Source organism: Ostrea edulis, chromosome 6, assembly GCF_947568905.1.
Source record: "Ostrea edulis chromosome 6, xbOstEdul1.1, whole genome shotgun sequence".
NCBI classification, from domain to species: Eukaryota; Metazoa; Mollusca; class Bivalvia; order Ostreida; family Ostreidae; genus Ostrea; species Ostrea edulis.
The window spans coordinates 3,476,529-3,489,643 of record NC_079169.1 but is presented as its reverse complement, the minus strand read 5'-3'; the positions used below and the strand labels follow the sequence as shown (position 1 = coordinate 3,489,643).

The 13,115-nt window shown below is 34.6% G+C and overlaps 1 protein-coding gene across 2 annotated transcripts; it reads left to right on the top strand.

The window, feature by feature from the left end:
• The first annotated feature begins 956 nt into the window (after window positions 1-956).
• On the top strand, window positions 957-12,385 carry LOC125647751 (protein draper-like). Of its 2 annotated transcripts, none has more exons than XM_056141263.1 (7): window positions 957-1,097; window positions 1,215-1,273; window positions 4,856-4,981; window positions 8,056-8,205; window positions 8,528-8,642; window positions 9,193-9,233; window positions 9,607-12,385. In XM_056141263.1, the coding sequence occupies exons 1-7, from the start codon at window positions 988-990 to the stop codon at window positions 9,879-9,881; spliced, it is 876 nt and encodes a 291-aa protein (XP_055997238.1). In that variant the 5' UTR covers window positions 957-987; the 3' UTR covers window positions 9,882-12,385. The 2 variants fall into 2 exon arrangements, with proteins under 2 accessions (XP_055997238.1, XP_055997237.1); XM_056141262.1 differs by having other exon boundaries at window positions 1,212-1,273.
• The last annotated feature ends 730 nt before the right edge of the window (window positions 12,386-13,115 follow it).

Below are 13,115 nucleotides of genomic sequence, written 5' to 3'. Positions count from 1 at the left end.
ATCTTCTTCTGCGTACGGTCATTTTTAAAACAAAATCAAGATTGTATTGACAAACTAGATCGTTATAACGACCATAGAATTTGCGAAATGCTGACTTGAAACGAGACTGTTGAAACCCCTGCACCATCGATTCTAAATATGATGTAGACTTAAACTTTTGTCGAAGGAAGGTTGTACTTTGGAATATCGTCAAATACAGAGTACAATGTATCGAAATGCGCATCTGGTGCATCAAAATTGATACCATATAAGTTTTACATTATGACCACTTGGTCGAGGCTTCTGCTGGTGGACTGTTAGTCCCCGAAGGTCTCTACAGCCCAGTAGCTAAGTACTTCGTTACTAGCTTAAAAATACGGATGTATATTTAATTGCTGTTATAAAATTTAGAAATTTATTTCAATCTCCCTCACGCATAGTTCTTATCCTTAGATGAATTTGACTCCAATTTTTTTGGCACACTGTTTTACTCTATAATAGTTATAAAACTTCATTGTTATTTCGGATTTCAAACATTTCGGTTGAGCATCACTGAAGAGACATTATTTGTCGAAATGCGCATCTGGTGCATCAAAATTGGTACCGTATAAGTTTTACATCAGTTCCAATGACATGACCTTGGTCTTTAAGGTTTTACTGTAACAAAAGATATATATTGCACGTCCCTTGTTTCTAATACAGAGATGGATATGACATGAATTTTAAGATCTGACATTGCGAAGAGTCGAGCTCACTACTACCTGTTGAGGAAGCGACTAATCCGTCAGATCAGATACTTTGGGAGTACTACACCATGATATTCCTGGTTTATGAACTATGATGAAATGGTATGTCCATTAACTGAGATATTGTGGGAGAATTACATCATGAGAGTCCTTGTTTATAAACTCAAACCAGATGCTACTTTGATGCCATATTATATAAAAGGAAATATTTCTCTAGAGAACGAGGAAATATTGCCAGAAAAATTTATGATTATTAATTTCTATGACAATGTATCTGATGATTTTTTTAAAGACATGGTATTTTTATTTAAGCTTAAAAGGAATCGTCAGCCTTTCAGCGAATCTAAACCAGGGCTTCCATTGTCCCGATCCGTAAGTAGCATTTAGATATTCTTATTGTAGAAAAAACAAACTGTATTTTATGTAGATACATATAGATTCACCACGACATTTGACATGGTAATAATAAAATGTCTTTTCGTATAGAAGTATTACAGGAAAGATGAAATGTTGCGCGGATTACAGAAATGTTTCAGGGCGCTGTGAACGTACGTATTCGTTGTTTTTACGTAATCGTTATTATTAGAGCGGTTGGGATTCCGTGTCTATTTGTAGTAGGATATTGTCTGAAACTTGCTCTATTGCATCTATAGTTTTCGAAGTGATTAGTCGACAGCATTTTGTACAAACTTGTATAGAAATTTAATAACTGTGTAAATACATGTAGAACTGCATCAAAGGCAAGTTATGTATTGCTATTTCAGGTTGTTTTTGTTTGTTTGACATTTTAGCAATGTAGACAAATTAATCAAAAGTGCAATAAGATGGATTTACAAGCCGTCTACGTGTTTCAACTAGCAACTCAACTTTATGATATATGGGATCCGGGTGATTCCAGCTTCTCCATCGTCAGCTTCCCATATGTATGTAGCAATATTCCATTATCACCTGCATATAATGTTTATTCATCCCAACTTATTCGATACACAAGAACTTGTTCTGAGTATGATTATTTTTTTTTAAATCGAGGAAGCAGGGTTCGATACTAACGTTAGTCCGTTAGTCTCAGATTGTTTTTAAGTTCTAACAAGTTTATTGCTATTTCGGATTTCCAATATTTCAGCTTGAGCATCACTGAAGAGATTTCAAACAATTGTATATGCGTTTTAAAATTATATGTAGCCATGTTGCATATTGATCACATCAATCAACAACCGTTGATAAGTTTGCCGATTTTCATGTTATTATTATCCCACATGTACAACTAAACACCCGAAAAACAATGACAGCCGAGCTTCGAACAGTGGTGTTGCTATTTCAGAGATATGTTACTGCATGTACAATTGTGGAGAGAGAGAGAGAGTAAATATTTTTTATCCGATGTTTCTAACTTTAATTTTTGCACATGAATTGTAATTGCTGTATAAAATAGGGAGCTACATTTCTGGTGTGTGTGTGTGTGTGTGTGTGTGTGTGTGTAGAGTGGGAAAGGAATCGGTTACGAAAGTAACGGTATATGTAGAGAATAACACATGAGCATTGAATTTAATCATATGAAGATAATTTATTTCACATCAGGTTAAGAGAAATGTTCATGTGATTTTATCATCAAGTAAAATATGTTCCATTTATTATTCAATTTCATTATTTTCCTATCCGGATCAGTTATTACAATGGTATATATCTCTATATTTCAAACTGTCTTATTATCATTATAACTCATAACATATATGAAATGAATTCATTTATAAAAAGTTTTATCTTAGTACTGCTAATAGAACTTCCTCGTATATATTTGGTTTGTGTGCAAACAAAGTCTGGTGGAATTTGCCAATATAACCTAATTTTCACATAGGTAGAAATAAAATTTTATCGATTAAGTTGTTAATTTCACGGTGCATTAACATTTCGGTTGAATTGAAAAAGAGTGTTGCCAGGTACTGATTTCTAAGGCTTTGTAAATGTAAAGAAAGCATAAGACCTGAACAATACATGTAACATAAATATACAGGTAACATATGAACATACATGTTCTAAATATGAGTTGATTTATCGTACAATACATCTGTGGTTTCGCATCCAACATGAAAACTTGCTTATTTCAACACTTTCAAATTTCTTCCTGTCATTAAGTTTAGTTCCTTCTTACATAAAATGCATCAGGGAAACCTTTTTCTATTATCAGACACTTCCTCCATTTTACAAACACCCAAAATTAATTAAGTATGATAGTTTGGTTTAAAACTGAGTTCCGTTCTTACAGACACTTATCAGACACTTCCTCCATTCTACAAACACCCAAACTTAATTAAGTATGATAGTTTGGTTTAAAACTGAGTTCCGTTCTTACAATATACTTTAATAATTCTTAGCAATATTTTACATAATATATAGGATAATAATTTAAAAAAATGTATGCATCAAGTTTTACTGCAGGAACTAGTATCATTGATATATTTACATATATTTCAATCAGTATCTCAGAATCGTTTTCCCCTTTATTTATTATTTATAGTCCTTATCCTTAGACGAATTTGACTCTACCTTTTGGTACTCTGTTTTCCCCTAAAATAGCTCTAGCAATTTTATCGTTATTTCGGATTTCAAACATTGCGGTTGAGCATCACTGAAGAGATATTTGTCGAAATGCACATCTAGTGCATCAAACTTGGTACTGTATAAGTTTTACATTATTCCTGATTTTGTTATAAATGTTATGGTTTTGAGTATTTGCTGATGAAATTTAAATTATAAATATAACTGAAACAATGAGGTTCTAGTGTAAAGTATTTCGGTAACATTCTTTTACAATTTATTTTCAGTATATCAATGATAATAATAAATAATTACTTCTTTTATTAGTGACTCCCTTGTATTTGTGCTAATTACATCTACTGTAATTCTGTTTGTGTCAATAAATTTCATTTACAAACACTGGAAGGTCCATATCGCTATACATATTTTTCGTATTCATATTTGTATGAGTATCTATATACATATATTGATTTCTGTTGTATCAATAAGGCAATGGACCCCGTAGCCGTGTGTTGAAATATTACACTATGACGTAAATCGGTTGACGTGTTCGATTGACACGTAAACAACCGAATGGATGTTGTAGTAAAGACATGTACAACGCTGGTTGTCGCCTACAGTCCACCTGTTGTAATGACCTGTGGACGCCTAATTCACGCCTGTACCCATATATTTGTACGATGACTTTAAAATCATTAAATAACACCGGATATTTCTCTTCACATCGAAGTAGCCTATCTAGATACCTCCTGCGATTTCAACATGCTTATCAGTACCAAGAAAACTGACTGAACGGAGGTATAATTTGTGAAGGCAGATATTCATGAAAGGTGAAGATAACGAACAGTGATCAATTTCATAACTCCTATAAGCAATACAAAACAGAGAGTTGGGCAAACACGGACCCCTGAACACACCAGAGGTGGGATCAGGTGCCTAGGAGGAGTAAGTATCCCATGTCGACAGGGCGCACCTGCCTCGAGTCCTACATATTTATCAGGTAAACCGAGGTATACGAAGTCGAAATCAGTATGCCAAGAAAGGTTTAACAATCGGTATGAAAGGCCAAGACAGCGAACAACAATCAATTTCATAACACGTCACACAGCATTTGAGCCAATGCTAGGTTGTATTGGCAAACTAGATCGTTATAACGACCATAGCATTTTCGAAATGTTGACTGTTGAAACCGCTGCACCGTCAACTTGTTTGTCAGTAATCTACCTCGATTTAAAAACTGTCCATACGCAGAACAAACTCTTGTGTATCGAAACAATTGAGAGATATAAACACCATATGATCCCACCTGTGGTATATCCAGGGGTCCGTGTTTGCCCAACTCTCTATTTGATATTGTTTATAGGAGTTACGAGATCGATAACTGTTCGTTAACTTCACTTTTCGTACAAGTGATAATGGTATATTGCTACGCAAATATGGGAAGTTGATGATGTTTCTACGATTGCTCATTGTTCGATGTATTTTTCTCTAAGAAAATTTTTCTACGTTACATTTATATCATTATTACTTGAGTTTAGCAGATGAAATATAAAAAAAGTTGTTTTGCATTACATATCTCAATGATTTGTACACAGCGTGTCTAGGGTCATTTGGATTGGACTGTAATAGAACCTGCCAAGATGGATATTATGGACATGGATGTAAAACGAAATGTGAATGTTTGCCAACTGAATCGTGTCACAAAGTTCATGGTTGTTTAGGTAAGTTTTATTCGTTGGTAGTTTGAATGAACGAAAAAGCACACGGTGCTAAATTCATTTGACTTCACTTGAAACTTCCAAGATTGTGAGATCTTTACATTTTTCATTACTTGGGAAAACTCCAAACACAAATATACACTTGCTTTTAGAGAATACTTTGCAGGTATTAATTAATCTTATACTGAGAATACACTGCTTTGTGATGCATAACAATGATGCAGATAAGATCAGGAGACTGTTATTGATAAATAAATAATAATCAAGCTAAGCAGAATAAGTACCTTAGTTTGATTGATTGATTGCATATTGTTTAACGTCACCCTCGAGAATAATTCATTGATATGGAGACGTCACCATAGACGGTGAATGGTTGCACAATTTAAATCTATGCTCGGCGCTAACGGCCTTGGAGCGGGGAGGGTTTTTTTTATCGAGCCACACCTGCCGTAACAGGGGACTTCGGTTTTTGCGATCTCCTCCGAAGGACCGCACCATTTAGTGGCCTTTTATGGCAATCAGGGGGTATTGAGGACCTATTCTAGCCCGGATACCGACTGGACAAGTACCCTGGATAAATTAACATAAGAATCAGAATCTTAGTGATGGGAATCAGCATTCTTAAATAACTGTAGCACTGACAACACATTGCTATAAACAGTAGTGTTCTTGTCAAATTACCAAACCAACTTACATATAGTAACGATAGGGCAATCTTCAGCGGGTTTGTTGTTTTCACAAAACGAAACAGATTATGGAAAGTTGAAGACAACACACAACGATTAATCTCATAATTCCAATAAGGAATATGAATTTAACAGTTAGGCAAACACGGATACCTTGGGATTACCTGGTTGAAATACATAGATCACGGCGGATGAGACAGATTGACAGGGGATGCTTACTCATCCGAGGTCATCCGCCGTGAGCTCTGTATGTCAATTAGGTAATCGAAGTAATCCAGTCAAAATCAGTGTGTAAAGAACGTCCTAACAATTGATATTCAGACAATATTAATTCACAGAGACGTTCACTGACCAGCTGCAAAACGACGAGAAAACGCTTCATGACGTTTTCTTTTATGCTCAAGTAGCGGACATCGATGAAAGCACCATAAGCTACTGCGTTTGCTCAAGAAGTAAAAACTTAAATTTCCAGATTCGTATTTCCTTGTTATTACTTAATTTATTTACACCGATACGTAAATATGGCGGATAAGATGAGAAAGGTGTACGTATTTATTAATTCATGTCAGCTTTAATGTGATTGCACCGATACGTAAATATCTGGATATACTGGGATCTAAAAAGAACTAATGTAATCATACAATTAGTCCAGTTTTAAAGAATGAAGAAATCGAAACTTAAATATTTGTGAAAAGGGTGTTACATATTAAATGTAAACATATGCCTTCCATTGGTAAACATCTTCATAAAGCTTATAGCGTTTTAGTAGTAAATTAATGTTAATGACCCACAACAGGGACGTGCTTAGAGTATTTATAGGTTCATATTTCACTGACCACGAAGTTATCTGGAATGTATTACTTCTCTTTTACATCCCAGAATCCTCTGGACGCAAGCGATGGCTCAAAATGTTTCCTATCATAATTCACCAGCCCGCGGATTGACTAAAAAGAGTAGTAAGATAGGGATAAGATCTTCATGATAGCAAATATATACTCTATCACCATGCATATTTTGAGTATGTTAAAACAAGCATAGCGAGACCATGACAAACAAGAAGCGAGATAAATTTGTATTAAGAACGCGATAGAAAGGTATGGTCGTAGAACAAAACACAGTGCAGTCGTTAACTTATTCATTTTAACTAAAATTCTACCACGTTCCCACTACGATCCTTCTATGTTCATAACAAACTACAAGCGTTCTATGATCGGCAACAGCATACTGATATCGTCGAACAATCTTCTAGTTATATGTTACATTGTAAGATGATCTTGTTTGTCGTGAAGGTAACGCAGTATAAATGTCGTAAAATCGGCCGCTGTCAGATCTGAGTTTGTATTGAAAGCGTGTCAAGAGCGCCTTTGAGTAGAATCATCGTAGTACGGTCGTAATGAAGACTCGACTTTGTCAAATTGTTGGGTATCGCCGCCAATACAAGATTGATCTATCAGGCAATGATTGCGCAGCCCTATCACTACCTCTACCCTGGACCTATAATATACAGGTGGTTAACATATGTATGCTCAATAAAAGTACTGCTACAACCTACCTTTGATGCGATGCCCTTTCTCTCTTGGGTGTTGGAATGATACAGAATCTTTGCTGCTAACTGACCTTAAGTACATAGTATAGGTCTAAGTTTATGACACTTTATCTTACGCTGGAGACGTCTCTTTATAGGTGATCCATTCTCAAGGGCTTTTAATTCAAACACTTGAGGGGGAGAGGGGACTCCGTGGTCGAGTGGTTAGAGCATCGTGCTCAAAATCATATGGCTTCACACCTTTGATCGGCTCGGGTTCGAATCCCACTCGCGCCGGTAAGTGAGAAAGTTTCCCACATTATTTGCGGAAGGTCGGTGGTCTCTTCCCAGGTACATTGTATCTGGGTTCTCCCTTCCACCAATAAAAAAACTGGCCGCCACCAGATAACTGAAAAAATGTTGAGTGTGGCGGAAAACATCAATCAATCAATTAAACATAGTTTACTTTAATATTTATGCATATTGTATATGTGTGTCATTAGTTTCCTTGTGTAATGATGTACTGAGATCATTTTGTCACTGGTTTTGTTCCATTGTTACTTTAAATGTCACACAAAAATAAATACAGGCATGTTTCGTATCACGTATATATCAATGTTTTGTTCTGCAAATAAAACCGTAATCAATATTTTCTTTCTATATCTTTTTAATCATATCTGGAGATATGAATATAAGACTGCATTAAAATTTTACAAAAGCGTTCTCCTGAAATTAAAGACAATATCTTGATATACGTTATATTCCTCCTACTAAATGTAAAGTAAACGACATTGACAAAGGTTTCCTATCAAAACACAACTGGTAAAATGAATAACAGATATAGGAATTTCTGTATTGGTTTTCAGCCTGTATTCAGATAACGGGATCTTTTGGAGAAAACTGCAGTGAGCCCTGTCCTTTTGGATTCTTCGGCATTAATTGTCTTGAAAAGTGTAACTGTAGCAGTGGTACGCATTGGTGTGATAATATTTCCGGTTGCAAGCTTAAAGATAGTGGTATGCATATCACATTTTTTGAAACTAATATGAATCTAGTATGATTTGATAACAATAAAAATATACAGACAAAGTGCTCTATGAGACTTAAACGCCTAGTAAATTTTACTATAATTAATTGATATGTGATGAGATTTTGAATAGAATGAATGAAAGTACTGCAGCATACATGTATAATACAAAAGAAAGCATGTATACATGTATGTAGATCTGCAATTTTAAATAGAAAATTATCAAGATCATGTCTGAAATGTTTACATCGAAAGACAAATCTTAAAAGAAAATATACATATGTAAGATGTTATGTTTTTCAAACATACAGTCGATGTGAATAATCGGAATCAGGAAAACAAGACAAAACATTTAGCTTTCGTGGTCGTGGGATCAATCATTGGAACTTCAGCATTTTGGTTTTTTATATATTTAATGTGCAGCTGGTAAGTAAAACTCATTTATTTACAATTAATTCAAAGAAATACAATAATGAATTTCCAGCGGAAGAAAGCATCTATTCATAGCCTCTTCAAATCAGAAATAACAGTATATGACATACACAAGGATATACAAGGGTACAGTGTAGCAGGGTTAAATATACAACTCAGTGTGATATTCAATATTAGATATGACTTTGACTTAATGACAGTGTACATGTATATAAACATTTAAAAAGGTATACTATTTTATTATGATTTCAAATTTCCTCATTTTAGGATTTTTAAAGAATTGTAGAGCGCATAATTATGTCGCGCACCTGTCGTTAATCCTTGTCAGTATGATTAAGACAGGTATTGACTTGTGGCTGTTTAAAGTTGAATCTAAACGTGCATTATCAGGAATTATCATAACAGTTTATTTTACTATGCTGGATTGAGCGTTCTACATATGGCCCTTAAACAATTTACTATATATATTGGATCTGAACGTAATAAATATTACTTGACGATTTGTACATGTTAGCAAATTTCTTTTTCAATTTGAAATATGCAGGAAACGAAGATCGAATAAAACGATGAAAGTTACCATGAAAGGTAAACTTTTTTCACAAGTAAGCATTTTCAACAGACATAAATGCATGCACCTTTTGTTTACCCCTATTTTTAGAATATACCATTTTCTGAATACGTCTGTGGATACCAGAAGCTACACATCTTTTCTAATAAGAAATATGTATATATATATACTATAATACTCAACCAAATTAAGCCCACAGTAAAGGATGTGCTTTATCATATCTTTATCCTTTAATGATTGCAACTGTTTGGAGAACATAATCCCTACATTATAATTTTGAAAATAGTCGCAATGTAATCTAACATTTCAAAGAAAATAAAATTTTCCTATGAATATACGCCTCCATTGTTAATTATATTTCCATGAATCCAGTGATTTTGTGTGTTTCAGAGGATGAAGATTCTGGCAATAGTCCAGGTGAATCACAACGGGAATGTAACACACCATCAGTGGAATCTGGAAGACATGTACGCTCTAAATCACTTCGACATGAAGCTAAGAAAACAGAACCTGTAACTCGTTCAAAATCCCATTCACAAGACACATATGGACGATTCAATAGGCATTCTGAAAACTACGACCACTTAGACTTTCGTGGACATCACAATCAGCCGTCAATGTCTGCTTTCAGTAGCAATTATAGCAAGATAAACCTGAAACCATAATATCGATATGAAAGCACTGAAACCTTTCTGAGGAAGAGTAGCAATATGTCTATAGTTATCAACAACAATTTACATGATTAGGAAGATGAAATTATCGCAGAGCTAAAACTGCGGTCATTGTATAAACGTCGTTCGTACAGTATATAAAAGGAACATCAGAAACCCGAGGAGACTGCTATTTGCGAACCCGTATTTAGCAACATTGTTAAATCCCAGGTGCATCCTTCATGACGAAAATGTGTCTGACCTTGTTGAAAATGTTGTTCAAGTGAATGAGCTTCAGAGAAAACATGTTCTTATTTTACATTCTAGTACTTAGATAAGATTGCTTGACTGTTACTTTTTAAGAAACCCCATTCCTAATACCAGATGATTTGAACAATTTGAAGACAAAGATTCTAGTGTTTGATAGAGACGTTTGGTTGCTTTGGGGGGGGGGGTGTCATTCAATGAATTTTGATGACACTCTAGTCTCAATCACAATGTATATCCAATATAAAAAATGGAATCCATCACACCATTTTGTATGTCAAAACTTTATACTTGATTCGAAGGTGACAATTCAAGAAAATCAAACGAAAGTAATATAAAAGTTTGTATATCAGCCCACTGCAAAACAATTCAGAATCTATTCTTTCAATAAGGTGCATACAAATTCGATATTGGTTTGTAAATGACAACCATAACGTGGAATCATATTAAATTTGAAAAAACGAGATATTTTAGAAAATTAATGAAATAGAATTTGAGAGAATTTAAAATCATAAATACTAATTAGGACAAATCGTTGTAAGATACAAGTACTGCGAAGTCTAAATACAAAGCAAGACTTCCCGAAGAATAACTCTAGAACCATATTTCTGGGTGAAACGTCAAACTGGGAAACGGTCCATTGTGTTGTTTTCCTTTTATAACTGGTACCAACAGACGGTGCCATTCCCAATGCCAAATCTTTATTTCCCTCATTTCGAGGCTATGACATGGCCAGTAACAAACATCTACATATGTAAGTCGTCGTAATTATGGACTCGTAATTTGCTCCGTAGTAAGGAATAACTAATTAATGAATTCACATGTGAAAAAAGTAAATTTAATGAACATTCATTTTGTATTTTTATACATTGGAAGATGCACATTTCAGCCGTAAATGTAAACATTTAATTCAATGTTAGCTTTCTTGTCTGTCAGTTTATTTTTCTCGCTATATGGTACTATCGTTCCAAAAAATAGCGTATTACTTCATTTGGTTGCACGTGCAAATATTTTCATAGATATCAATGAAACCGGTTTTACTTTTGTTCTCCGTTACCAGTCATATTGCAAAGGTTGTGGTATCTGAGTGGTAAAGTTTTTGCTTTGTAACCTGGAGGTCGTAAATTTAATTCTACCTCATGCCATGATCGGTCAAAGCAAATAAATAGATGTTGATTAAATTGAAAATCATGGGTATTTCGGATATGATCTTAAATACAGAGGTCCAGTATCATGACAGGCGTTGGCAAACTAAAGAACCCTAATTGATACAGCCCTGATCGCTAAGCATAAGTCTAAATTTGTGGTACTTCTCCTACAGCTGGTGACGCTTCAATTTGAGAGAAATATTCTCGACGGGATATCAAACAAAAAGAAACAAGCACTTTCTATTTTATGCCCTAGGTTTGATGGGGGCCTGACATAAGGAAGGCTTAAACAATGACCTGACAATATCAACCTTCCGGTCACAAAGCTAATGATCTAAGTACTGAGTTACTGGAATCGGTTTAACATATGTTGTGACTGTCATGTTGCCAGTGGACTGACATAAGAAGTTGCATGTCTTTCGGATGTGACTATGCGATAGGCGTTGGTATGGTAAAGAATCAGTATCGTTCTTCAGTGTTATGTATATGTCAAACATTGTGTCACTTTACACATATTGGTGATGTCGAATCTAGATTTATACGAATGAATATTTGTTAATGAAATGCAAAGAACAGAATTATCTGAGTTATTTGTGAAAGTTGAAGATAATTCATGAAGGTGTTTATAGCCTATCATAGAAACCAAATCACAACCTATTTGAAATTAATTGAATGGAATTACAATCTGATACGCAGTATTGTTGAAATAGTGAAAAGCTTGATAGTAAATGACAACAATATTTTAAGCAAATGGCTAGGAACTTATTAGTACTTCATGATGTTATTAACAATGTATGTCAAGTATCCAGAAATTGCTTGTTATTTGTGAATCTGCTCGATATATTTATATAATTGCATATCCTTTTTCATATAATTATTGTGACTGTACATGTGTGATATCGACTTTCTATTTTGGATTGTATTTAAATCACACCTGTATTGAAGTATCGCCTGTGGGAACCAGCAATGGCCTCTATACAGAAGTGACCTCTTTTAATAGAGATACATATTTAGTTAAGAAATGTATGTTTTTTTCTTGTTCCGTGAACAATTATAGAATACTTGTTTGATATGTACATGTATATCAATAAATATAGAATTTTAGCATGTTGATTTATTTGAAAGAAGAGAAAACTTATTCAGTGTAAAATAGATGATAACCAAGAGTGTCTCATAAATGCCAAAAAGAATTGGACTTTGGGACTAGGGCATACACAGACCATTGGAAACACCCGTAGTCATAATCAGGATGTTTGTTTTACGTCTCTTCGCGAATTTGGGGGTGCCTAGGAAGAGGAAACATTACCTGCGGACCGGTCACATTCGCCCTATATATGGAGTAATCCGTAGGCAAACTCGGTGTGTAAAGAAAGGTGTACAGATTAGTATGAAATACGTTAAATACCTAATGGAAGATTGTGTGTGCAAATTACAGAATTAGAATGACCATAGAATTTGCGAAATGTTTGTTTCCAATGAGATTGTTGAAAGCTGTGTAGCATCAAGGTTTTTGTTAGTAGCTTTCCTCAGAGCTTGCTGGTAATAATGGAATATTGCGATATAAACATAGGATGAAGAAGATAGAGGTTGTCATAAAGTCGAGTTGTTGGTTTGCCACAATCATCTATGCCAATTGACAGCTGAATAAAGGTAACCACTAATTTTGACTTGTAGATATGTGCACATTGAAGAGTCATTTGATACCCCTGTGTCTGAGTGAATCTATGGGCGTTGGTCAGAAGTAGATCAGATGGGCGAAAAAGTAAAATGAAGATAACAACCTATCATTGGGTCAAATGCTGTCTGGTGTTTCATACCAATTGTTAGAGCGTTC

Bases quoted from the DNA above. Each gene is read 5' to 3' on its own strand.
- LOC125647751 (XM_056141262.1), top strand. From the start codon at position 988: ATGACAATGTATCTGATGATTTTTTTAAAGACATGGTATTTTTATTTA. The intron at 1,274-4,855 runs GTACGTATTCGT...ATTTGTACACAG, and splicing joins TGTTTCAGGGCGCTGTGAAC to CGTGTCTAGGGTCATTTGGA. The intron at 8,206-8,527 runs GTATGCATATCA...TCAAACATACAG, and splicing joins TTGCAAGCTTAAAGATAGTG to TCGATGTGAATAATCGGAAT.